This window comes from Pyrus communis, chromosome 10, assembly GCF_041283825.1.
Source record: "Pyrus communis isolate YQ-2024b chromosome 10, ASM4128382v1, whole genome shotgun sequence".
Taxonomy (NCBI): Eukaryota; Viridiplantae; Streptophyta; class Magnoliopsida; order Rosales; family Rosaceae; genus Pyrus; species Pyrus communis.
The window spans coordinates 31,580,286-31,607,397 of NC_142574.1; the positions used below are offsets into that span (position 1 = coordinate 31,580,286).

At 38.2% G+C, this 27,112-nt stretch overlaps 5 protein-coding genes and 1 pseudogene across 6 annotated transcripts; 4 read left to right on the top strand and 2 right to left on the bottom strand.

Annotated features, from left to right (window-relative positions):
- Nucleotides 1–2,663: 2,663 nt before the first annotated feature.
- On the bottom strand, nucleotides 2,664–4,037 carry LOC137727241 (oxygen-evolving enhancer protein 3, chloroplastic). Its single transcript, XM_068466099.2, has 3 exons — nucleotides 3,642–4,037; nucleotides 2,990–3,285; nucleotides 2,664–2,898 (listed from the first exon to the last, which is right to left on the bottom strand). The coding sequence occupies exons 1-3, from the start codon at nucleotides 3,943–3,945 to the stop codon at nucleotides 2,800–2,802; spliced, it is 699 nt and encodes a 232-aa protein (XP_068322200.1). The 5' UTR covers nucleotides 3,946–4,037; the 3' UTR covers nucleotides 2,664–2,799.
- Nucleotides 4,038–5,503: 1,466 nt separating this feature from the next.
- ATK1 (kinesin 1) lies at nucleotides 5,504–10,646 on the top strand. The gene is made up of 17 exons (XM_068468819.2): nucleotides 5,504–5,808; nucleotides 6,017–6,259; nucleotides 6,383–6,527; nucleotides 6,771–6,880; nucleotides 7,007–7,126; nucleotides 7,241–7,444; nucleotides 7,636–7,845; nucleotides 7,943–8,017; nucleotides 8,102–8,248; nucleotides 8,319–8,457; nucleotides 8,561–8,670; nucleotides 9,006–9,167; nucleotides 9,235–9,455; nucleotides 9,614–9,695; nucleotides 9,792–9,896; nucleotides 9,999–10,103; nucleotides 10,209–10,646. The coding sequence occupies exons 1-17, from the start codon at nucleotides 5,764–5,766 to the stop codon at nucleotides 10,386–10,388; spliced, it is 2,403 nt and encodes an 800-aa protein (XP_068324920.2). The 5' UTR covers nucleotides 5,504–5,763; the 3' UTR covers nucleotides 10,389–10,646.
- A 675-nt stretch (nucleotides 10,647–11,321) lies between these two features.
- Nucleotides 11,322–13,086, top strand: LOC137729786 (thioredoxin-like protein CXXS1). Its single transcript, XM_068468808.2, has 3 exons — nucleotides 11,322–11,590; nucleotides 11,802–11,924; nucleotides 12,573–13,086. Exons 1-3 carry the CDS (start codon nucleotides 11,477–11,479, stop codon nucleotides 12,723–12,725), a joined length of 390 nt encoding a protein of 129 aa, XP_068324909.2. The 5' UTR covers nucleotides 11,322–11,476; the 3' UTR covers nucleotides 12,726–13,086.
- Nucleotides 13,087–13,499: 413 nt separating this feature from the next.
- Nucleotides 13,500–15,910, top strand: LOC137728084 (transcription factor ILR3). Its single transcript, XM_068466971.2, has 5 exons — nucleotides 13,500–13,940; nucleotides 14,643–14,705; nucleotides 14,877–14,954; nucleotides 15,066–15,228; nucleotides 15,354–15,910. Exons 1-5 carry the CDS (start codon nucleotides 13,813–13,815, stop codon nucleotides 15,618–15,620), a joined length of 699 nt encoding a protein of 232 aa, XP_068323072.2. The 5' UTR covers nucleotides 13,500–13,812; the 3' UTR covers nucleotides 15,621–15,910.
- A 1,522-nt stretch (nucleotides 15,911–17,432) lies between these two features.
- LOC137728592 (uncharacterized) lies at nucleotides 17,433–20,070 on the top strand (annotated as a pseudogene).
- A 1,144-nt stretch (nucleotides 20,071–21,214) lies between these two features.
- On the bottom strand, nucleotides 21,215–26,481 carry LOC137727827 (cysteine-rich receptor-like protein kinase 29). 2 transcript variants are annotated; one of them, XM_068466664.2, is made up of 7 exons: nucleotides 23,577–26,479; nucleotides 23,250–23,387; nucleotides 22,980–23,107; nucleotides 22,521–22,731; nucleotides 22,173–22,410; nucleotides 21,913–22,063; nucleotides 21,215–21,824 (listed from the first exon to the last, which is right to left on the bottom strand). In XM_068466664.2, the coding sequence occupies exons 1-7, from the start codon at nucleotides 24,451–24,453 to the stop codon at nucleotides 21,468–21,470; spliced, it is 2,100 nt and encodes a 699-aa protein (XP_068322765.2). In that variant the 5' UTR covers nucleotides 24,454–26,479; the 3' UTR covers nucleotides 21,215–21,467. The 2 variants fall into 2 exon arrangements, with proteins under 2 accessions (XP_068322765.2, XP_088533585.1); XM_088677459.1 differs by lacking the exon at nucleotides 23,250–23,387 and having other exon boundaries at nucleotides 23,577–26,481.
- Between the last annotated feature and the right edge of the window lie 631 nt (nucleotides 26,482–27,112).

Sequence of the window (27,112 nt, forward strand, 5' to 3'; positions counted from 1 at the left end):
AATTTCTCTGTGTCTTTATTTCTTGTATTTTATTTTGTTCAACTGTGTGTGATTTTGGTGAGGTTGTAATCTGAATCTCGGTTCCGCACTAACGAACGGGCCAAGGCACAACACTTTACCACATTAAGTGGTGGAAAGGAGTTGAGTCCTTGCATGACGGTATGGATTCGAACCCCGTCGGTGGCTAATCTAACATCTACTATAACAAAACCTATAGTTTGACAAAAAAAAACTTGCGGGCCAAGGTGTTATCATGGAATTTAGATCACGGTAAAATTCATCTCTCTCAACTTTTTTTTTCTGCTTTTCTTCTTTTCAGTCATTTAAATGGAATTTTGGTGATTCGAAAGTTGTATGTTTTGGTTTTAGAACATTTTTCCAGAACCTTTCTGGAATTCAGCACTAGGGTTTTTATACAAATTATTCCAAACAAGTATTATTGAATCCCAAAGGGTCTTGTTCTTTCAATAATTTTGTTTCCCATCAACCTCTTCCACTGATAAAATAAAGATTTATACCCTCTGAAGATGACTTCAGTTAACTTTCTGATACAGTAAACGAGTGGTGCGACCAGAAGCATCGGAGCTTCCCTTTGAGATTATCGTTGAGATTTTGAGCTGGAATTTAGAGTCTTTGGTTAGGTTCAAGTGTGTGCAAGTTATGGTGTTTGTTGATTGGTCAGGACTATGAGTTTATCACAAAACATGAGAGCCTGGCCTGTTACGAGTGGCTTCCTACGGATTATAATTTCAACATTGAAAGCCATTATGCTGGCTTGTTTCTGGAGAAGAGTGGTTCTTCTCAAGTTTGTCGGATCAGAAATCCTGCAACCCGCCAAGTACTTTACTTGCCCGATGCACATGAGAGTGTCGTACAAATGGACATCATTTTCAATTCACTCACTCATGAATGTAAAGTGGTATGTGTTCATTCTCTCAATTGAGAGGCAATGCACTTAGGATTTGAAGTTCTAACGGTAGGGAAGGATGACAAATAGAGATCCTTGAAACAACCAAACCAAAACTTTTTGGAACATGACAGAATGGTGGTGGAACAACATTTTTCACTTCAGATAAGGATGGAGGGATTGTTCATTTACCTGAAATTCTAACAGATTGGACATGATTTGTACCTAGAAGTTCCTTCTCTTGATTTGTGGAGTGAATGCTTCACCACTACTACTTCGCCCGAAAGAGTTTTCTCAGATTTGCAACGAGTTCCGTTTTTTCTATGACTGTCTAGCGGTTTCTGATGTACCAGAGGGAGCCCTTCATGTCTTTCTGTTAGAAGACTATAAAGAGCACAAATGGAGTGGAACCAAGATCATCATTCCCCTGAAAATTTTAAAGGACAACCCACTTTGGAAGGATCAGGTCGTTATTGCCATGGTTCATCGTGATATAAATATAATCAAGTTTCATGTTGGAGATGAAAGTTTCATATATGATGAAATTGGAGAACATTGAGAAGTTGATCATGAAAACACAGGTTGGGGATAGAAAGTTTACTGTATATATGCCAAGCCTGATGAGTTTGAAGGGAATGAAAACAGAAAGCGAGACGATGTCATCTTATAGAATCTTGTTTACTTCATGTTCATCTTAGACAATCTTGCTTTGTTACTCTTTAGGAGCAGTTTGAAACCTTTTAGTTACATAAGCTGCAACGTTTTGTCTTCATACACTTGAAGTGGCGGAGTATTCAATATTGTCGAATATTTTAAATTTTGCGCATCTATATGTTAAAAAAACTAGAGTGGCAAAATTGCAAAACATATTTTCTCGAATTTGTCGCGTCATGTGGAAACATAGCTAGAAGCTCTTAATGTTTTGGTGACCAAAACTTGTGGGAGTGGTTGAATTTTCTCTAGTTCACATCAAAACTGTGTATTTGAATTCATGACTAGCGTAATAGTAACCGAGGGTCTCCTTCGTACTTTTTTTCTAATTCTGATTTGGATTTGTTAATTTTGTTTTGTCATTCGAGCTTTGAATTAATCCCATGTCCAATACAATGGGACAATGTGTTGCTACCGAAGAAGAAGAGGTGCCGAAGCAACAATTACCAGAGCTTCCCTTTGATACTATCACTCGATTTTGTTGTGGCTGCCTGTGGTGTCTTTGAAGAGCAATTTGAGCTTGAACCTTTTAGATATGCCAATTGCTACATCGATGCAAAAAAATGTGTCTTCTGAACATGAACATGTCGTACAAATAGATGCTGTTTTTAGTTCACTCACTCGTGAGTGTAATGAAGCGACATGTGTTTGTGATCTTCCAAACCAGAATTTGTTAAAACAGGGCAAACTGGTGGTGGATCAAGCAGAATTTTGTTCATGCAGATACAGCGAAGGAGGGGTTTTGTATTTACCCCGAAAGTTTAACAGATGGACACGATTTGTACGTAGAAGTTCATTCTCTTGATTTGTGGAGTGAATGTTTAATCACGAGTACTTTTCTGGGAGGGATCCTATCAGAGTTGAAACAAGTTTCGTTTTACCTTTGGGGGTGACCGTCTAGCGGTTGCTGATATAGCAGAGGGAGCCCTTAACGTCTTTTGCTGTTAGAAACTTTATGTTCATCTAAAGAATTTTGAACCTTTTTTGTTACACCAGTGTTTTCACTGCATCTTTCTATGTGGAAAACAAAAGAATATGTTCACGATTTTTATGCAGAAATAACGACATTTAAATATCACTAGATTTCCCCCAAATAGCATCCGAACAATTTGATCTCACAAACAGTCAAACAAAGCTCTTAAAAAGCCTTATACATCAAACACATTAATCCCTTTTAGGGTTTAACCAAGCTTTGCAAGAACATCACTGAGGGAAGATACGGTCGCGGCGTAGTACTTCTCTGCTTCCGGGGTGCTCTTGATCTTCGCTGCATGGTCCAACTGTCCCCAGACACAAAACAAAATTACATGAATCAATACAAACCAAAATCTATGTCAAGTAAAAGACGTGTATGTGACATGGTGAACTTACGCCGTCAATGTCTTTGAAGAGCTTTCCAGCGAGTTCCTTGAGGGGCTCCTTCTCGCCCTTAGGTTTGGCAGAAATGACGGTCTTCAGGTCATAACGGAGATACGAGGCTCTGAGACGAAGATCGTTCTGGACGTAGGGCCATGCCTTTTTGTCAATGAACTCCTTGACAGCTACAATTTCCTTGGCTGACTCCTTCGCCCGCGCGGCAGCCTGAGCCGGAGTGAGCGGTTGGAGGAAGAACCTCTCCTTCAACGGCAGGTCAAGGTCTCTTGCCTCATCCGAGTTTAGGGTTCCAGCTGCCACAACAAAAACAAATTCACCTTCATGAGTTCATCAACGCACCCAATAAACAATTCATGCACTTCATATTCTCAATGATTCAGATCAAACTAAACATGATGTGTTGCAAATCCAATTCCAATGTTTAATTCTGCAATCAAAATAGTGCTTTTGAAATAAGCATTTGAAATTTTGTGTTTCTAATAAAAACAACGCTTATGAGCAAAAGTGCTTCTACAGAAACAGTCTCAAACGAGTCCTAAAACATTGTACATTTTCCATGTAACAGGTTTCTATATTATGTTTTAGTATTCTAATGCAATTGCCATGCTAAGACTGAAAATAGCGACAAGGTCAAGAGTGAGGGTCTTACGCAATCCGCCGGAGGGAGGTGGAGGAGGACCGACTTTGATGGGCTTAGCCTCGGCAAGCACAGCTTGGACAAATGACCCGGAGGCCAGACCAACTGCGACGAGACCAAGCACGGCCCTACGACTAGTTTCGGGCTCTGAAGGCACTTGCTGGGCTCTAATGGTGAGCCCGTACCTCGCCACGGCTACCCTGCCGGTGCTGCTGACCGTGTTCAAGCGTGATGAGCTGCTTAGGTGGAGGCTGCCCTCCAAAACTGCCTGGGAGGAACCGTGCAGGCCAGCCATTGAAGCCATAGCTTGTGCCATTTTCTTAACCTCCTTAACTTTTTATTTGTTTTTTTAACAATTATCAGTTTTCAGTGGCAGAAATGTAGAAATCATATGTTTTGTTCTATGCTTATGCGATGTAGAGTGGTCTTGGGCAAGGACCTTATCTGCCATTTTCTTGTTGGATAAATTGGATATGTTTATTAGCCAATTGGGATTTGACAAGTGTTCCTCGTTGCATTTTCTATTTGACAAGCTGGATAATGTTCCAACTAGTACTCTGTCATTCTGATACGTGGACTCCTTGAGATTATCACAATGATGTTATTAGTCTTTCTAGCTACATAATACCATTCATTTCAAGTTGAAAGATTAAAATGAAACATTGTCTATATTTTATTTGGAAACTTGGCGGTATGAGAGAAATTTTTTTAGCATCTAAAAGTTAAAATTCACAAAGGCATTAAACTCGACTTCGTTTAAATCATAATAACGAGAGCGCCTTACATAGTGTCATATTGAATTCTGATTAATGAAAATTTTAAGAGAAATTCACCTACACTGTGATTATGACGTTTGCCAACTCACTTGTACTCATGCGTTAGAGTTTTCATATGTCAATGCGTAATGGACTTTAGATACTGCCACAACGACATACTCATTGTATGAAAGTTCTTTAAAACTCTGAACAAAAATAAATTAATTAAGAGGAATCATCATGTCCATCTACTTTCAAGTTCAATTTTTTGTCAAAATCTCATATAGTGTATAGTCCTATACCAAATAAGTTATAGATGAATTTGCCATTTATGTGTTAAATCCAAATTTAAATGTCTTCCAGAATTAATGAAATTTGAAATTCCATTCAATGAATTACTAGCGATGCAAATCTAGGTTTTATGTCAGAATACTAAATCCAATTCGAACAAGAAAAAGGAAAAAAAATATTAAATAATTAATGAAAATGCTTCGTTTCATTTTAGTTTTCAAATAGCGATATTCGAATGCAACTTCCTTAAATTCCTCTCCCGATTGAAGCCTTCTAAGTTCTAGTCTCTGTACTGTATGGAATAGCATCCAAAAGGGTCCAAAATTACAATACATGACAGGTGAAAATGCGGTTCTTCGTACTTTTTAGTCTGTTATTTCTCTTTTGTTTAGTCTTTTGGTGTTGCTTATCTGCTTTACAAATTTCAATTATTTGGTGGCATTTTTGACTTTATACCATTGAACCTGGATCCTCTTCGGATCCCAATATCCTAAGTCTAGGGATCATTTAATCCGGGGCGTTGAAATTTGATCAAACGGTTACAATTATTATAACTTTAAAGGGGCCTCATATTTGTAGCTTTTTGATCTAATTTCAACAATCCAGATGATTTGATCCCTAGGCTTAGGATATTGGGAACCGGGTTCTATACCATTAACCACAAACAAATGTAGAGTTAGGGATGATTTAGGAACGGTATTAGGAGATGAATAGTATTTTAGTGTGATGAGAACATGACCTGGATGACCAAGTGTCATAATGCAATTGATCGGGCTTTTAAAACCGTAATTCATTAAGTAACTTGGCCCTTTGAAACCCGCATAAACCGGCCCGGCCCGGCCCATATAATCACCAACGTCCTTTTGGAAGAGCGTGTTAATGTTTTGTACCGCCAGATCCAATTTCAAATTTTCACTCTCTGTCTCTCTCTCCTTTTTCTCTCAGACACTCTTCTCCAACTCTCGAGCCCTATCTTCCGCCAAATCCCCAATTCGATTTCACCAATCAACTCTGCAAATTCAACGTCACACCCTTATATCCGACCGTCGGCTCCACCAGATCGGCAGCTCAGAAGCGGAACCTGATTAATGGCGTCTCGCAACCAAAACAGGGCTCCTCGGAGCCCGTTTTCTGTAAGTGAGAATAAAAGAATTAAAATTTTCAGTTTTAATTTTGTTTGTTTAATTCGGTGGGTGATGATTTTGTTGTTTTGGGTTCAGAATGGAAGAAAAATGTATGAAATGACTTTTGGGGTTGGTTGAAAATTAATGGTTATGTAGGATTGTGTAAATAAAGGTTTCAGATGGGGGATTGTAATGGTGAGTTTTTTGTTTTGTGTAGAAAAAGAGTAGTCTTGATGAAGTTCCCTTAGACAAGCGGCGGAGAATCGAAACAAGAAAACCGGAGGTACCGAGTAGTATAGGCCGCCAACGACCACCACTCGCTGTTGTTAAGCAAGACGCAGCAGGTACAAGCGATATAGGCAGTGTGGAGGGATCAGAGTGTGCCAATGTTGAGTTTACGAAGGAAGAAGTCGAGGCGTTGTTGATTGAGAAGTTAAAAGTGAAGAAATTTGATCATAAGGTTTATTTCTCACCCCTATTGTTTTAATAAATAGGGCTTTCTTGTGTGCTTGTTTTGAAATCTGAATTGATGTGTTTGTTTTTTTTTTTTTTTGTAACGTTTTTTTATCTGGTCATATGGCAGGGGAAAGCTGAGCAGTTAGCTGATTATAGTAAGAGGCTGAAGCTATGCATCAAATGGTTGCAGGAAGTTGAGGAAGGCCATATTCTCGAGGAGGAAAAACTACGGAATGCATTGGCTTCCGCAGAAAAAAAATGCACGGATACAGGTATTTCTTTATTCTTTATTCATGCCATTGTCTGTTGGAGTGGCATAACTTCGTAACTAACCAATGAATTGCTTATGTGTGGTGGTATATTAAGTATTATGGAGTTTTCAGATGGAAATCTCAAGTCATTTGTCAAGTAGTATCGTGCTTTTGTTACAAGTGAACCTATGTGGTTATGATATTTAAGAGATTTTGTTCAAAGGAACAGATTTGTAATATGTGTTCAATTTGTTTATTTTTAAGAGGTGGAGATGAAAAACAAGGTCGACGAGCTCAATGCCGTAAATTCAAAGCTGAGGGAAAATATAGCTACTTTAGAAGAGAAACTTGCGAAAGAAGAATCAGAGAAGTTGGTAAGGTTTCCAGTCATGCAGTTGCACACTAATTTTTGTGATATCATTGTCATTCCCACTTTTGGTTTTTTTGTTCTTGGGTCTTTTCTTCGCATTTTTATTTTCATCCTTTTGTTTGACATTCAGGATGCGATTGCTAGTCACAGAAGTGAAAAGGAGGCAAGGGATGCTGCTGAGAAGTTGCAAGCTTCTCTCTCACAGAAGCTTGAAATAGTGCGGGAGGAGAAATTAGTTGCAGACAAGAAGGTAATACAGTCAAAATTTTCTCTTCCTTCTGCATATTACCTATTCTTTTCCGAATTCCCCTCCGGTTTATCAAAATTTGCATTCGGTAATGTTTCTAAAATTGTGCCGCTGCAGGTTTCATCGTATCAGGATTTATATAATCGAGCACAAGAGTACAACAAGAGTCTACAACAGTACAATAGCAAACTCCAAAAAGATCTTGAAACTGCCACCGAGTCTCTCAAACGAGTTGAAGATGAGAAAAGGACAGTTCTGGAGACGCTTAGCAATTTGAGGGTTCACAATAAGGCGTTGCAAGATGAGTTGACTAAAGTAACAGTACGTATCTGTGCAGCAATCCTTGCGTTGATGATATATACTTTTTTGTCACCTTTCACCACCCTATATATATCCTAGTTCAATTTTTTTGTCAACTGAGAGACGGTTTTCTTGGGAAATGACCCATTTATTTACCTGAAATCCAAGAATATAACACGCCTTTTTACTGTATGTAAATGATTTGCGTGTAGGCCTCACTGGACGAAACATTAAAGCAGAAGGAATTATTAGATAATGAAATCAAATGCCTTCGTGGGGAACTGCAACAAGTTAGAGATGACCGTGATCGCCATGCAAGAGAGATTCAAGATTTGAGGGATCAAGTGGTGAAGTACAAGGAAAACACTGAGATGTCGTGTGAAGAGTTAGATAGATTGATGAGAAAATCAAAAGCCTTGGAGGTTCATATTAGATTCTTTATTTTGTTTTAGTTTTTTTATTTTATTTCATGATTTCCCGCTGTATCAACTTTTTAATATTGTGGGCATGCTTTTTTAGGAAAGAGATTCATCTCAGAAACAGGAGATAGATACATTAAGGCATGAGCTAAATGCTGCAAATGATAAATTGAAGGTGATATGAATTCAGTTGGGGTTTTAAAATGTTGCTTATACCTGTCAATTTATAAGTTAACATCTACTGTTTACTTTCTCTTAGATGGTCAGTCAATCCGCTTCAGAAACATTGACGGAATTTGAAGAACATAAGAGAATCGTACAGGAGTTACAAAATCGTCTGGCTGAATCAGAGCTGCAAATACTGGAAGGAGAGAAGTTAAGGAAAAAGTTACATAACACTATTCTGGTAATTTTACTATGCTTAACATGTTATAGAGTTAATAAGATTTCAGGGTACTAATCTTTTTCTTTAATAGGAATTAAAAGGTAATATTAGGGTGTTCTGTCGAGTGCGTCCATTGCTACCTGACGATGCCAATGCAACAGACGCCCCTGTAGTTTCTTATCCTACGGGAACAGAATCTCTTGGCAGAGGCCTCGACTTGGTACAGAGTGGTATGGGCATGTCTAATAATTTTTTACTTTAATTAGTTTAAAATATAAGTGTACACCACTTTACTTAGTTATTTTAATCTAATTCCACTATAAATGTTTGCAGGCCAAAAATTTAATTTCACATTTGACAAAGTGTTTCACCACGAGACTTCCCAACAAGATGTTTTTGTCGAAATATCGCAACTTGTACAAAGTGCACTTGATGGCTACAAGGTATAAGTTGAATCTTGTTCATGTGTTTTTAAAGGAATTAAATGTTCATTGGACTGAAATTTTTTTTTTGGCACCTTAAACCGTAACACTTTTTCTTCCCATTATTTTGGTTTCCGAGTCCATAATCGAGATAACTTTTGCCCTTAGGAATTAGCTGCCAGTGTTTAATATTTTGTGTATTTTGGTTATGTGCTGATCGTTTTTCTCTCCCCTTTTAAGTATTTTATGGATTATGTTTTTAGAATTAGAACTGCTTCCAATTTCTTTGGTGAATTCTTTTACCTTTCATACAGGCAAATGCATGCACTAAAATAAATATTGATTATTTTTTTCAGGTCTGCATATTTGCGTATGGTCAAACAGGTTCCGGAAAAACTTATACTATGATGGGCAGGCCAGATGCTCCAGAGCAAAAAGGTTTAATACCTCGTTCCCTCGAGCAAATATTCCAAACGAGTCAAGCTCTTCAGGCCCAGGGTTGGAAATACAAAATGCAGGTACTATAACTTGTTTTTTGTTTGTTTAGGTTTGCAAATTATAATGTCCTTTAAAAAATATGTGCAGGCCTCGATGCTTGAAATATACAATGAGAACATTCGTGACTTGTTATGCACTGGTCGTTCAAGCAGTGCAGACTTGTCAAAGATAGAAAATGGTGTTTGCGGAAAGCAGTACACGATAAAGCATGATGCAAATGGAAACACATATGTTTCTGACCTAACGATTGTTGATGTTTGCAACATAAACCAAATTTCATCTCTTTTACAACAGGCTGCACAGAGCAGGTATGCATCAAAAGTATTCGAATCGGTCGTGATATTTCATATATGTTAGTTCATTTTGAGTCACTTTCATATGAAAGGCTGCACTTAGCAATGTTACTGTCAAGTTTTCAAAACATCAAATCTGATGTGGCTGTTCATTCTTGAATGCTATTTCTTAGGTCTGTAGGCAAGACTCATATGAATGAGCAATCTTCGAGAAGCCATTTTGTGTTTACCTTGCGTATATCTGGGATTAATGAGGTTTGTTTTGCGCTGATGTGATGTTATTGTTCTTCCTTACCAATCTTTCATTCGCTTTTTAAGTTTGATTACTGACATGCTTTCTTACCTTGGTAGAACACGGAACAACAAGTCCAGGGGGTCTTAAATCTTATTGACCTTGCCGGTAGTGAAAGACTATCAAGGAGCGGTGCAACTGGAGAGCGTTTGAAGGAGACTCAGGTTCTTTTCTTCTTGAAAATCTCCAATCTTCTTTCCCGAATAGATGTAAATATATTGTCAAGTTTTATATTGGTTAGCTAACAATATGACATTAACAACCAGGCCATTAACAAAAGTCTCTCATCATTGAGCGACGTCATATTTGCTTTGGCGAAAAAGGAGGACCATGTTCCTTTTAGGAACTCCAAACTGACATATCTTCTACAGGTATAGTAATCTTTGATTATTTTTACCATTATGGCAGCTTGCTTTGTTCTTGAAGAATTGTAGTAGTTACATTGTTGGATGACATCTCGTTTAATGTATAAACAGCCTTGTTTGGGAGGAGATTCGAAAACATTGATGGTTGTTAACATCTCCCCGGATTCCTCTTCGGTTGGGGAATCCCTCTGCTCACTTCGATTTGCTGCTAGGGTCAATGCTTGTGAAATTGGGATTCCTCGGAGGCAAACCTCCATGAAACCTGCAGATAATCGCTTAAGTTACGGCTAGCTTTGTCATCTTTTCTGTTTGGAGGTTGGTTGCTGTCGTCTGTATGTGGGAAAGGGTGTGTTTTGTAGATCTTGTGCTTTAAGGTACTACAAAATTTGCACTTGTAGATTTGTATCGTGTACTGAGAGATCAGTACGTTGTTTTCTATGCTTATAAGTTATGACAATATATATATTTATTGTTTCAGTAACTTGATTTATTGCTGTATGAGAAAATGTTCCTTATTGGATCAACACTTATCACATGTAATGATTGGCATATTCCTTTGTTAGCTGAATACAATAACAACAAATCTTAATCTCTCTAATTGGGTCGGTTGTATGAGTCTAGAACACCACGTGTCCTATTTTACCTTTATAAGGTAGTTGAGTGCATTGAGACTTCATTAACTCTTTGATATGGAACCATTTTTACATCTTTTTATGTCTACTCACGTGTTGTTCGGTTTCACGTGCATTTCGAATACTATAAAAGTAGTTGATGTTACATTCTAAAATTGATTTGCTATAGAGATACTAGCACAACTCTTTATAAGCCGTTGACTTTACTTGGCTTTTTGATGAGAAACAATCTTCACATCCTCACAATAAATAGCCGAAAAAGTACCCTAATTTTTTTTTAGTTTTCACTATTTATTGTCTTTTATTTATTTGACAAACATACAGATTTAGTCATGTCAGTAAAATTAAATTTTTTTTTTTCCCATGCGCACTAAGTTTGAATTTCCCGTCTAACACTATAAATTGATACAATTAATATATTTTAATTGTAAAAAATTTGTCAACTTACCAATGAGGGTAAAGGTGCAAAATCATCATACCATAGTTTGCATTATATAACGGTGGTGGGTCCAAAAACATTCATATCTATCCTAATCTCTTTTCTCCTCCTTTTTGATAAAACTAAACTATCTAGCCCGTTGTTTTCAAACCGTGACAAAAAATAAGAATAAAGTGGTATTAGCAGCATCAGAATTCCAGAGTTATACACACAGTCACGGATATCCGAATCAAACTACAGAAGGCCACCTAACTGAGCCAACCGTGCCAAGCAAGAGAAGCAACAGAAAGCAGAGAAGGAAGGGGAAGATGGCAGGTCAACTACAAGAAGAGCAGCAGGTAACTAGGCCCAAAGTCATGAAGGTTGACTCTGTGGAGACTTGGGACTCGTATGTTTCCCAAGCCACCAACCAAGGCTGTCCTGTACGTCTCCTCAACCCTCTTGATTTCCGTTTAATTCGAGCGCTGTTCTAATCTAATCTAAACTATTTGAAAAATGAGGATTCGAATTTGCGCGAGAGCAGCACACCGCTCTAGCCGACTTGGCTGTTGCATGTGAACATGATTAATTTGATCACAGTTGTGGAATTATGAGTTCGTTGTTGAATTGGTTTTTGGTTGGATGTGTTTGTAGATTATTACACATTTCACTGCTTCGTGGTGCATGCCTTCGGTGGCTATGAACTCATTCTTCGAGGAAATTGCCTCAGATTATCCGGATGTTCTGTTTCTCACCGTTGATGTCGACGAGGTTAAGGTAATTAACTTAATTTCTTCAAACAAGCATATGTCTAATCTGTATATGTATAGTTATATATATATTTATCGAACCGGTAAAGTTATATGCCAGAACCCTGTTTGCATTTGTTGATGGTTTATGTTGTGAAGGAGTTTGTTCAAGCCTTTCTTGAATCTGTTACTCAACAACACTTAATTGATCTTCTGAACTCGACCAGATTCCGACCTTTTGGTCCGGTGTTTTCGAGTGATATCTAGTTTGAGGTTATGTCAAACTTTACGAGTTTTACAAACCATTTTGGTGCAAAAGAAGATTCAAAGAAATGGTAATGGAAGAGGACTAAAAACTCGCATTCATGGGAATTTTTGTTTAGGGGTTCGATTAGTGCTTGAGTTTTTGTTTGTGATTTTTCGGATATTGCTTGTTGAATTGAGTTTTTGGCTTGACATCAACCTCTTTTGGAGCGTTCACTCGTGTGTTTACAAACCTTTTCGCTGCGAAGAAAAGGAAGTTTGAAGACTTTCCTGTCAAGTAATTTTAGCAATCTAGCAAAAGAGAGGGACTAAAAGCTCTTATTACAGCAACTTTTCTCTAAAGATTTTGATGTTGTTTATGATGGCGATGCCGATATGGATGTAAATATCTCTCTCCCTTTTGTTTTCATAGGAGGTAGCGACCCGACTGGAGATAAAGGCGATGCCAACGTTTTCGCTGATAAGGGGCGGTGCAACGGTTGACAAGCTCGTGGGTGCCAATCCGGAAGAGATAAGGAAAAGGATTGAGGGTTTCCTTCAGTCCAAACGTGTGGATGTTGCGTAGCACTAGCAGCAGTGTGATATGATGCAGTTTGAAGTAGTGAAATAAGTGGTTGTGAATGGTTTTAACACAGATATGGATGATAAGCTTTTTCTTTGGCTGCTGTACGGATGGCGTAAACCGAAAACCTACTGATGCTCCAGTTGATAAACTTGTCGCTATAACATTTTATGCTTTGTAATTTTGTTTCTTCTGTTCTTTCTGTCTCTAGTGATTGTGCTTGGAAGATGTTGTAATCTTTGACCTCCAGAAGTTGTAAATTGTGGTTGTGAGTGCAGTGGGAAATTCATATAAATGTGTGAAGAAGTTGTAAATTGTGCTTGTAAACGTTTCTTAAATAATACATAAGTTTTGGGCGGATAAATTAGCAGGCTTCAATCGTATAACACGGATGTGAAAAACTTAATTGCATAACTGCGCCAAACAATCAGGTCTGTATTTCCTCGTACGAGCGGTCAAACAAGGCCTATTAACATCGGATTAGGATTCTTTCTCTTTTTCTTTTCATTCCCTTCCATATCCTCCTCTCAAATTCTTTATTTTGTCTTTTTATGAAAAATTAATATAAGATATTGTTGTGGTTTAACCGTGACCGATAAAATAGGAGGAGGGGAAAAGGAATGGAAAAAGAAAGGGAAGAGAATCGTTCTCCATTAACGTCAAAGCTCGTTGATTTCATGGATTGGATCCAAAAGAAAAGGCCCATTTGTTTGGAATTCAAGGCCCAACTCAAAGAACAAAGGACTAAAGATAAAATAAATCAAAATAAAGGGGTGCAAAACGAAAAAACGAATAATTTTGTAGTAGCACGTTTCGTGGTGGCTGTGCAATGGCGAAGCACCACCTCCATTTTTGTTTGCTTTTCCATAAATTCGCAATAAAATAATATCTCTTCCCCTTTCTCTTCCTCCCACATATATATTTCCTACCACCGAAATCCCATCGACCAAAATTCACTCAGAAAATTATTTAATAAAAAATATTAATTTCGGAATATTCCCTCCCATTGCGTTTCCCGGCCCACCACGGCGGCGCTGTTTCTGCGAGGGTTCACCGCCGGAAATTCGGAATTTCCGGCAAGCGTTAAAACATGGGTTCGCCGCCGCAAAATCCCAACTGGGTCTTCGATTATGGTGTGATTGACGACATTCTTCCCTCTCTTGACCCGCCCGGTTTCTCTTGGCCGGATCATTCATTTGCCGGTCCCACCGCCCCCGGGTACCGTCTTCACATTTTTTGCAATAAAGTTCATTTTTTTGCTGCAATTGGATTTTCCCTGCTGTTGAATGTGATTTGGGTGTCAATGTTGCTGTGGAGATTATTCAATTTATTTTATTACTGGTTTATTCGAAGTGTCAATTTTCAATTTTGTTTATTAATTCCGGATTTTCTTTTTAATTTTTAATTTTGGTTTGATGAGCGAGCGGTAATATAATAATATTTGAGGACTTAATTGATGATTTATGATAAGATAATAATGAACTGCTAATAGGAAGGTCATAGGTTCGAGTCGTGGAAACAGCAAAGCAAGGGTAAGGCAGCATAACGTTCACCCACCCTCGCACAACGCAAGCTTTGTTGGCTTGAGGTTGCCCTTTTATAATAATGGACTGGAGGGAGTTTTGCGAGTCTAATATTTGTTATTAACTGCTTAATTTTGTTTTATTTTTATTCCAAATTATGAGAAATGCTGGCCGTTTTGGGTTATGAAATTGATTGATGTTATAGTAAATGTGCTTTGACCATTTAGTTGAATTTACTCCGAAGAGTCCGGAGAGGATGGCGGAATTTGATGAGTAATGTGCTTAGACATTGTGTTGAAAGTGTTCCCTTTGATCATTTTCTGGCTGTACATGTTGACCAAGATCAACTTACCTTTGTTTCGAGGACGAATTCATTTTCGTGTTGCTATTTTCGCAGCGTGGAATTTGATGACTCGTTTGGAAATCCAGATAGCATGAAGGAAACTGGGTTGCGGAAACGGTATGTTTACTCAGTCTTATTCTTCTTCACTTGTTCAACAGATAATTAAGTACTAGCCTGTTTGGAGTTCATAGGTTTTTGGACTTGTTTTTGAACTTGTTCAGAATAATTTTGCTATGTATTTATCCTTCTGCTTTATCATGATTGAATTACACATTGTTTCCATCGCAGGGCGAGGACTGGATCATGCAATGTGTCTGGTTCTAAAGCATGTAGAGAGAAAATGCGGCGGGATAGACTGAATGACAGGCATGCTCTAGTTCTCTAGTTCTCTAATGCTTAATGATCTCTCTGTTTCTCTGTTTCTCTGTTTCTCTCTCACTGTCTTTTTCGTTTTGACTTTTTTTGTGTTACTTTAAGGTTTGTGGAATTGAGTTCTATCCTTGAACCTGAAAGGCCACCCAAAACTGACAAGGTTGCAATACTGGGTGATGCTATTCGAATGGTAACTCAGTTACGCGGGGAAGCCCAACAACTAAAGGAGTCAAGAGCGAATCTGCAGGAGACAGTAAATGAATTGAAGGTATGTGTGGCTTTGTCCTTCAGTTTACCTTTTATTTATTTTAAGGTATATATGAATATGCAGTTCGTGTGAGAAGCTTTGTTCACTTTAACTGCTTGGATGGCTGAGTGGATGCTTTTGTGTAGGCTGAGAAAAATGAACTTCGTGATGAGAAGCAGAGGCTCAAAGCAGAGAAAGAAAACATTGAGCGGCAAATGAAAGCGTTGGGTACTCAACCAAGCTTCTTGCCTCACCCTGCTGCAATTCCAACTCCGTTTTCTGCCCCGGGCCAAGTTGTTGGCGGGAAAATGATGCCCTTCGTCGGATACCCTGGAATGTCCATGTGGCAGTTCATGCCACCGGCTGCAGTTGATACCTCACAGGACCATGTTCTCCGCCCTCCCGTTGCTTGAGTTGTCAGCTTTGAATTATGGCTTCTCGGTCTTGTAGAATCCTTCAAGGTTGTTTCTCGTTAATGATTATCGTGTTCTAGTTTTCGACTTTCATTGACTGCTTTGGATAAACATTGTAGTTCTCATCAAACATTTACCTTGGTCATTTGTATAATTTTCCAAATTTTGACCTGTAAACTGATCGGGATCGACGATTTCTGTGCTGTAAGATGCAAACTTGGAGGCATTCATTACACCTTTAGCAACTTATGTTTCCTTCTATAGCAAGTATTCGAATTTGTTCTCTTGAAGATCGAGATGCTAGAGACTTTGCACGACAGGTCGTTACCAAATTGTTCTCTTCAAAATCGGGTTCTAATAATTGAATTCAATAATTAATTTTGGATTTAATTAATCTTTTATTTTTCAACAGACATATCCGAAAGGATGAAGTTTGAGAACTTCTGAAAAAGTATAAGCCACACGCCTTTTACGTTGAATAGTCACCTTCCAAAATCATATATGTTGTGAACAGTTATATGACTACTTTAATTATATGCAACTACATACTGAGAGAACCACAAAGAAATACGCCAAAAACTAAGTTTTCAGGTGTTGGAATCTTAGTTTATATCGTTGAATCCTGGTGAAGCAATTGCTGACATAACTCATAGAGGAGGGGCGAATTTCTATTTCAATGATATTGTGGTATGCAAGCCTCGATCTTATCTTTATTTTATCTGTTTAATAGTAATTTCGTTTGTTCATACTTTGTCAATATACTTAATTGCAATTCATTGTTTATTAGCATATTCGAATTTATTTCTATATATATATTTGTTATTGATTGCTGATTAATATCAAACAAAGTCTTCCATTAGGTCCAAGTACTCCATATCTTTTCTTACTATCTCTTTCAAAATCTTTATGGGTCACACATCCAACGAAGCATTATGATCTCCGCTCAAGGACGGAGCTACCATGGGCCTAGGGGGGCGGATGCCCCCACTGAGATTTTTCTGATGCTGGCATGCTGCTCAAACTGATCTGGTTCTGCAACAGCAAAGCCCCCACTGAGATTTTTTTGGTTCCTTCGATCTGGTTCTGCAGAAGCAGAGCTGGGTCTTTGTTTATTTTTTTTCTTCTCAAAACCAGGCCAATACGACGTCGTTTTGGTCATGGTAAAAAAAAATTAAAAAAAATGCAAACGAAACGGCGTCGTTTCGTATATGTTTGGAAAAAAAAAAGTATGTTATAGTGGGGGACCGCTTGTCCCCACGGTCCCAGACTCCCATTCCATCTCTCTACTTTGTTTTCATTACCCTTTGATGCTTGCCAATCAGAGAGCAGCGTGGACCGCGGTGCTGCTCTTCCCCCAACAGCTTGAAATGGAACGGAACAGGAGCAAAGTTGCTCTTCCCCCAGCCACGCCAGCAGCCAACCACTCCAGTCAGCCACTCTCGAGCCGACATATATATATTTAGGTAAATTTTTTAATTCCTAAATCCATAATCCCTAACCCTAATTAATTATTTAAGACGAATTTTTGTTTAATTGGTATAGAAATATAGAATCATATGGATATGGTCATGCACTAATATGGTTATTGACTTATTGATTATTGATTATTGATGAATGAAATTATGAAATTACGAATTCTATGAATATGGGTATACATTTATTGATATGATTAGTTGAATTAAATGTTTATTTGTTGAATAATTTGTATGCTTATTGGTATTGGTTAATTGAATTATCGCCTTGGTTGGATCTTGGTTTGATTAGATTGCTATGTTAATCAAAATGTCCCCTGTAGTATGTTATAGGGTTAAAGTTTTACATGAGTGTTCTTTAGCAACTTGGTTTCAAAATGTCTCAGTTGCATATCTAACTTGTTTCTCATGTGTTTTCATCCTGAAGGTTAGAAAAGATGGGATTTTTGTTGAGATTTTTATTCTAAGAATTTTATTGAGATTTTTATTCTATAAATTCTAAAAATTACGTATGAATCTTATATGTTATTGGTATCAATATGAATGACTTTGCAGACTGAAACATCATGGAAAGGTTTTTCAAGAAAATATCAGTGCCACCATCCTCAGTTATTGAGAAAAATAATGATACTCGTGGACAGGATAATACAGAATTTATTTTATCAAATCTTCCATCAGATCCTGGTAAGCGAATTCAAATTTTGGATTACAATCCTAATATTCGAGATCAAGTACGAAGAGCATATGTGCTAGCTGGTCCTCAACAACCTAAAACCCATAATTTTCCTTACAAGAAATATGGAGACACGCAAAGGCGATTCAACCCTGCTTGGTTGGATGATTTTCCTACTTGGTTGGAATATAGTGTAGAAAAAGATGCTGCCCTTTGTCTGTGTTGCTACCTTTTTAAACCAAACATTGGAGAACAAGTAGGTGGTGATTTCTTTGTTGGCTAAGGATTTTCTAACTGGAAGAAGAAAGAAAGACTTCTAACTCATATTGGAGGTGTCAATAGTGCACACAATCAAGCATGGAGTAATTTTGAAGCTTTAAGGAGTCAAAAGCAACATATCCAGTCTTTTTTCTCTAAAACTCATGATGAAGCTCGAATTCAATATAGAGCTTGGTTGAATGCATCAATTGATTGTTGTCGATTTCTTTTGAGACAAGGGCTTGCATTTCGTGGTAATGATGAATCTGAACATTCAAGCAACCATGGAAACTTTCTTGAGCTTCTACAGTTTCTTGCCGACCACAATGAGGATGTGAAAGCCGTTACTTTGAAAAATGCTCCGGAGAACCACAAATTGACATCACCAGATATTCAAAAAGACATTGTAAATGCTTGTGCAACTGAGACGATCAAGGCTATTATTGAAGACGTTGACACTTCGTTGTTCTCTATTTTGATTGATGAATCTTGCAATGTATCAACGAAGGAACAAATGGCTATTGTATTGCGTTATGTGGACAAGAATGGGCATGTCGTTGAGCGTTTTATTGGCATTGAGCATGTTACTAGTATTGATGTTCTCTCACTCAAGGAAACCATTGATGAGGTATTTTCTAGGCATAAATTGAGTATGTCTAGGTTGCATGGGCAAGGTTACGATGAGGCCAACAATATGTAAGGTGAGTTCAATGGTCTTAAAGCTCTTATTATGAAAGAAAGTGGTTGTGCCTATCATATTCATTGCTTTGCACATCAACTTCAATTAGCTCTTGTAGCTGTGGCAAAGAAGAACATCCAAATTGAGTCTCTTTTTAATATAGTTACTATTTGGGTAAATGTTGTTGGAGCTTCATCGAAGCATTGTGATCTTCTTCGAGAGAAGCAATCTATTGCAGTTATTGAAGCACTAAACAGTGGTGAGTTTACAAGTGGGAAACACAAAAATCAAGAAACTACTTTGAAACTTGCTGGAGAAACACGTTGGGGTTCACACTTTGGTACTTTAGTAAGTATAATGACTATGTTTTCATCCATACTTGATGTACTTGAAGTAATAGCAGATGATGGAAAAAGCTCTTAACAAAGATGTGAAGCGAATAATTTATAAGATTCCATGCAATCATTTGATTTTGTGTTTAATCTGCACTTGATGAAAGATATACTAGGAATAACTAATGAATTGTCACAAGCATTGCAAAGGAAGGATCAGGATATTGTAAATGCCATGAAGTTGGTTGGAGTTTGTCAGCAAATGTTGGAGATAATGAGGAAAAGTGGTTGGGATTCTTTACTTAGTGAAGTCTCAGAATTTTGTCTTAAACATGATATTGATGTGCCTAATATGGATGATATGTTTCTTTCTTGAAGGCGAGGGCAAGGAAAAGCACAAGAAGTCACAAATATGCATCATTATTGTGTTGGGATATTTTATGTTGTTTTGGATCGGCAGCTTCAAGAACTAAATAATCGTTTCAATGAGACCAACATTGAGTTACTTCTTTGTTTGGCATGTTTATGTCCAGCCGACTCCTTCTCTGCTTTTGATAGCCAAAAGCTATTGAGTCTTACCCAGTTTTATCCTAAAGACTTCTCTATGAATGAGCTGGTGATAATTAAGATTCAACTTGAGACTTACATTTTGGATATGTGGTCTAGCATTGAGTTTTCAGGTTTAAAAGAGATTGGAGATCTTGCAAAAAAAAATGGTTCAATGCAAGAAACACAAGGTGTATTCGCTGGTTTACTTGCTTGTGATATTAGCACTAACTCTTCCAGTTGCTATTGCAACCGTTGAAAGAGCATTTTCGGCCATGAAAATTCTGAAGAATCGATTGAGAAATCGGATAGGAGATCAATGGATGAATGATAACATGATTATTTTGATAGAGAGAGAAATATTTGATGGTATTGGTAATGATGTTGTCATGCAACGCTTTCAGAACATGAAAACGCGTCGAGGGATATTGTAAGGGACTGTTGTATGAAAAACTTTATGGATTAATATATAAGTATTGTGTTTAGTAAATTTTTGAGCTTTTTAATTATGACTTTATTGATTGAGGATGCCCCCATTCACACAAATCTCTGGCTTCATCCCTGTCTCTGCTACACTCTTTTTTGGCACGTGTTGTTTTTTGACTCCCCAACATTCCAAGTAAGATCTCCATCAAATTCTCCATTCTTTTACAAGATAGATCCAAGATAACGAAAACGGTCACTCTTTAGTACTTCCTGATCTTCAATCCTCACCTCTATCTTATCTGGACTTTCATTTCCATTGAACTTGACTTTCATACATTCTGTCATCGTGCAAATACAACATACTTAATTAAATAGTAAACTCTTGAGACGGAATTTCACCGCCTCTTTGTTCCCACACAATACCTAAGAAGCCCATCCACCCCAACACGGCCGCCCTCCACCAACGCGAGCGACTTGAGCTTGGCGAATGAAGATGCATCATTAGGTTTAAGCAGCACTGAGACGAATGCATAGACTAGAGCACAAGAAACCAAACCCACCAAGAGGCGGACGAGAGAAGATCGATGTGGGGCTTCTCGGTCGTTTTGCTTCCAACCCATTTGAGAACAGGGGGAGAAGAGTGAGACTCAGAAGGGAATTTAGGGTCTCTGGGCAAAGATTTTTTATTTTTTTATTTTTTATCAAATGATAGATTTTGTTAGATTAAATGTTAGATTAGAGAGTTTAGAGATTATGGCGTTGACTTTGGACAAGATTGATCATGGTGAGAAAGAGGGGAACAAAATAATAGGGAACTGGTGCGACATCTGGGAGTGACAGATGGGATGAGAATCGGGAGAAAATGAGGGAGAGGAGAGAGACTGTTGGTAGAAAATAATTAGTGGATTAATAATAAAAAGAGTAATAAAATATGGATGAATAGTGTGTCTTTTTAGGTAATTATACATATTCATTATGTTTTTATATAAAAGTTTATTAAACACTTCGATACTACTTTTGGACTCAAAGCACTTTTGCAAATCTAATTCACCAAATACATGTCATTTAGTAATACAGTCTAGTGATATTCATTTTCACTTGTATGCGAGAGGTCTAGGTTTAATTTTTGCCAAAGACGTGTTTGAACTATATTATTGCTAGCCCATTGTGAGACTAAGCCTACCCCCTCCCCTTTAGTGTAGATAATATTATTGGTTAAAAAAACACCAAATATCTAATTGTTTTATTTCACAACTGATTATTTTTACAACATAATAAAAATAGTTTTTTTTTCAAAATACAGCAATACCAAACTAGTCCTTAATCTCTCACACAAGGTCCCAAGCTCATAGCAATTACCTAAACAAGAGTAAATTGTTGCACCATTGAACAGAACAATGATCCATGTAAACGCTAAATTACACATCATAATAAAAAGAAATGCAGTTTCCATCTAAAGAGTTATCTAGGATATACTTCGGTTATCATCGAAACCTCTTTTTCTGGTGCTTTGACAGAGCTGCTCTTGGATCGATCCGACCCGGTTGTCATCACCTCTGAACTATTCCTCCATCCCAAAGACATGTCAGATCCAACGTTACTATCCCTGAAAAATGCTGGTTGTGAGGGTACTGGAAGTGTGACTGAGTAACTATTAAGCATTAGAACAATAGCATTCATGGTTGGCCTATCAACTATATTTTCTTGCACACACAGTAACCCAATGTGGATGCATTTCATTATTTCATTTCTTGAACCATTCGTCAATGTGGGATCGACTAGATTCGAAGCTGTCCCTTGCCTCCAACATATCCATGCCTGCAACGATTGTAAAATTTGTAGAAACATAATTAGGGGTTTAATTATTTTTCTTGATTGCAATATGCATGTTGTTTCAAGTACTTACATAGCTTAGAAGATCCTCCACATTTTGTCCATGACAAAAGCAATTATTTTTCTGTCCGCTTACTATCTCCAAAACTAAGACACCAAAACTATAAACATCCGACTTAACAGAAAAGTGTCCATATAATGCATATTCTGGAGCCATATATCCACTGCATATCAATAACAAGAATAATGTTGTTTTTAACATTGACATATTGAATTATTGATATAGATTTACACAATTCTAATACAAGCCACGTAGACTCGTCAAGCACTTACTAGGTCCCCACAATTCGACTGGTGTTGCCTTGTGTTTGATCAAGCACGAACAACTTTGCCATGCCAAAATCTGATATTTTGGGGTTCATTTCTTCATCTATCAATATATTACTAGCTTTGAGATCACGGTGAATAATTCTTAGTCGAGAATCCTCATGAAGGTAAATAAGTCCTCGAGAAATGCCTACTATGATTCTGTAGCGCCTATTCCAATCCAATTGTGTGCGCTTAATTGGGTCTGCATTTTAATTAAAAACAAGAATATAATGTTTGTTGTATGTTACATTATGATAAAATTTTGAAGTTAAAGCCAAAAAGGAGAAGAAGATCACACTGATGCATAAATACCAAATATGATGTGGTCGAGACTTGCATTAGGGACAAACTCATAAATAAGAAGCCTTTCAATTCCTTCCAAGCAGAAACCCAAGAGCCTAACTAAGTTCCGGTGTTGAAGCTTTGCCACTAACAAGACCTCATTTTTAAACTCCAAATCTCCTTGTCCAGAATTTACGGAAAGCCTTTTCACTGCTATTTCTTCTCCATTCAATAACCTACCCTGGAAGAGTATCAAAACAAAAAGGTTTGCATTGGTGTTGCCCGTGTGATGTTGTCAAGATTTCAAAGGCATGTTAGGTTTTATCACAATAAGCCGGCCTCGGTGTTACTAATAGTGGAATAATTGTTATGTTGTATTTTATTTCGTCAGGTATGAAGTGAGATTTTATATTCTTCAATATACATACATACATACATACATACATACATAGATACATATATATATATATATATATATATATATATTACCTTATAAACAGAACCAAATCCCCCTTGTCCTAGTTTATTGGCTTCAGAAAAGTCATCTGTGGCAACTCTAATGGTGTCAAAATTGAATTGCAAGGATTCTACCCTTCCCATTTCGTCCGCATCTTCTCCTGGGGTACAAATTTAACAAAATTTACATAAGTTCATATCTAAAATAGTTAGATCTAGATGTTGTAACAGTAGTAAGCTTCTCCACTTAAAGGAAATTGAGTTAAATGTTGCTGTGTTTATTTTGTCACAGTACGTACGTACCTGGAACTAAACTACTTTGAATCTTTTTCCTTGCCTTCCGTACTCTTAGACAAAAGCACATTAACATAACTAGTAACAAAGAAGCAATAATTGGCACAAAAATAATGATGACAATCCGAGATTTGTTGCTCTTCGATCCTGCAAAGTAAAATCAGAAATATATCTTTTTTTTTAATTTTTTTTATTTTTTAGAAAACCTCGACGGTACGAGGAGAAGAAATATATGTTTTTTCATTGATCAATTAAATGGAGACCAGTGTAAAGCAAATTACTAGAATCATAGGTGTATGTAATGGAGTATACATACTATACGTTGTGCATACATACCTTGTGAAGTATTTGTGGTATTGTTTGATGGTGGAAGAAAAGATACTGATGGTGGCATTGATAGTGGCACTGGTGGCGGGCCTGGCGGCGATGTCAATGGTGTAAAAGTTGCAGGGTCAATGAAGCTGAAAACCTCGAATCTAAAGTTACAGCTAGGACTAAAAACTCTCCCACCTTCTGTCCCTTCACAACATTTGTGGATATCTACAAAAGCTCCGCCTAAGCAATCACTGCACGCTTGCTTGGATATGTCCGGCGTGCACTGCGCTAGTGCATATACTGTTTGGGAAGTTGGGACACTTGCGTTTCCATATGCAAACTTCCGAAGAGAACCACCCGCTGCAGCCTCATTTCTTATCCTGTCCGCTACCTTCCTCAGCTCTTGGTTGAATCCATCCAAGCCTGACGACGATATGTTATTAGGATTCTGCACATAGAAAGAAGGACTAGCTTCCATATCGCCATAGAAGGAGCGGTTTGAGTAGCGTAGCATGCATTCGTCGTGCCAACCAATTGCTTCCTTCTGATTAGGGCAACGCTGAGGCAGAGCATATCGGGAGTTATTTAGGCAGGTGCGGCAATCTTCCGCCATGACATCTCCTCTACAAAGTCCGATTGCATAAATTTGTTCGTTCGACGAGTTTTCACCATAGGATGCATTGTAAAAACCGTACCCGTCACCGTTTTCTTCGGAGGGCAGGGAGGAGAGAAGGCGGTTGAGGTTTGTCTGATAGGTGCTATTGGTGGCATAGTTTCCATTCTCGTTTACACAGAAGTGGTGTAGAAAATCTGGAACTTGACCAAGGGCTTGATTAATCATGAGAAACAGAATGGGATAGAGGCAGTATAGAAATCTTGAGGAAACCATTGCTGGCATTGTTTGATATTTTTGCTGAAATTGGTTTGTAAAAGGGGATTATAAATTTATAATTATGACAGAAAACTTGCTAGATTTCTATATATGAAGAATGAAGAACACCCCACTTTATGCAATGCATGTGATGAGGATGTAAGGTTGATAGAGATGGGAGTGGTGGGCGACATGCCAAATTTATCAAAGTCGTCGTTTGACTGGTACCGTGATTGGTACGCTGGGAGTACTGGTCCCAAAACAACTCTTAGTCTTTCTCTTACACAAAGCTGACAAGAGTATTGAATCCACCACAAATCTCTCCACCACATCTGCTGTCAAAATGTGATCCCACCATTCTCTCCATATTGTTTATATAAATAATCAAGAGTTATTAGTTACCTTTTATGTTGTACAAAGTCAACTATAGGCTTGTAAATATCTTGTATCAATATGATAAGCAAATCAAGAAATTCATTTTGTAATACATACGGCTTCTCCCTACTCTTCTCTGTCTGTCACTATCTATTTCTCTATATGGTATCATCCTTTCTCACAAGCTAACGCTTCCCAACGTTCGATCCTTTATACGCCCCCACCACCCCAATCTCCACTGCCTCCTCTGATTCCTCTCATTCTTCAACCATGGCCGCATCTATTGCTTCCCTCCCCACCACCTTCAACATCTCCCACACCATCAATACTCCCATGGACAAAAATAATTATCTCATTTGGCAATCCTAATTTTCTGACATTCTTGAAATTCATGGTCTGGAAGATGTCGTGACCACCAATACCAAACCTCCAAAGAAGCTTGATGATGGATCTCTTAATTCGAATTATTCTCGGGACAAACTTGTCCTCAGTTGGATCAAGTCTACTTGCTCACCATCTATCCGCTCTATACTGCTTCCTTGCACCTACGCCTTCAATGCTTGGTCTCTTCTCGAAAAGCGTTTGTCTCCTGTCTCCAAGACTCACATCCGCACCCTTCGTGAACAACTCCGCACTCTCAAAAAGGATTCAAAGAAGTCTATGTCTGATTATTTGCTGCATGCCAAAAGCCTTGCGGATTCACTTACCGCTGTTAGCTCCGTTATTTCTGACGAGGAACTCATTGAAAGCCTCTTGGACGGTCTTGGTCCTGAATATAAAGAGTTTACAATAGCCGTTCATCTTCGATCTTCTTTCTCATACGATGACTGCTACAACCTGCTCATTCAAGAAGAACATCTCATAAAAAAGATGTACACTCTCTCCTTGTCCAGTAGCGCTGCTTTTGCTGCCTCTCGTCATCATGCTGGTTCGTCTCATTCTGCCTACAATGGTCACCGATCATCTTCCTCACATCACTCGTTTAGACAAGGCAATGGTCGTGGTCGACATTGGCGTTCTTCAAATCAAAACCATCAAGCCAACTGGAATCCTCCTCGGCCTAACCCCAGTTCATCGACCGACACTCGATCACCTCTTCTTCCCACACCGTCATTGCCACCTAAGCCACTGACATTTGAATATGATGGCTACTGTCAACTTTGTGAAGAATATGGTCACAAAGCCCGCCAGTGTACCACCCGAGGAAACTTTGCCTATCTAGCAACTGCGGACTCTCCCTCGTCAACACCTTGGGTGGTTGATTCCGGCACCACAAATCACATGACCAATGATCCTTCCGCTCTCACACAAATCCAACCATACACAGGTACTGATACTATTGTTGTGGGCAACGGAAATCACCTACCTATATCTCATGTTCGTAAATCCTCCATATCTGGTTTACATGGACCTATGTTGCTAAAAGATGTGTTATGTGTCCCTGCCATTAAGAAGAACTTATTATCTCTTCGTCGATTTTGTTATGACAATCACTGTTTTTTTGAGATGGATGATCGTTCTTTTCGTGTGAAGGACAAGAAAATGGGCCAACTCCTTCTAATTGGGCATAACTATGGCGAACTTTACTATATTAGAGCTACTCCTCACGTTACTCCCAAGCTTGTGTTTTATGGCGAACGGACGACTAGCGATGTGTGGCATGCTCGCTTGGGTCACCCCTCCACTGTTATCTTTCAAGTTTTGGCAAATAAATACCACATCCCCATTAGTGGTGCATTTTCATCTAATAAAAAATGTCATATTTGTCCAATTGGCAAGGCTTGTCGTCTTCCATTTTCCTCTCGGACGTCCATGACTCAATATCCTTTAGACCTCTTACACCTTGATGTATGGGGCCCCGCTCCTATTATGTCTAATTTTGGCTATAAGTACTATTTATCTATGGTGGATGATTATTCAAGATTTGTGTGGTTGTTCCCTCTTGTTCGTAAGTCCGATGTCATGACTACCTTTGTTACTTTCAAATGCATAATTCAAAATCGTTTGAATCGCACTATTAAAGTATTACAAACAGATGGTGGTGGTGAATTCACTAGCCTTGCATTTCGGCATTTTCTTCGTGATCATGGCATAACACACCAACTCTCTTACCCACATACGCCACAACAAAACGGTATAGTTGAGCACAAACATCGCCATGTTACCTAAATGGGTTTATGTCTCCTTGCTCAATCTCATCTCTCGCAAAATTTTTGGGTGGAGGCATTCACAACCGCTGCATTTCTTATCAACCGGTTGCCTCTTCATAATCTTGGGAATGTTTCTCCTTATGAAAAACTCTTTGCCAAAG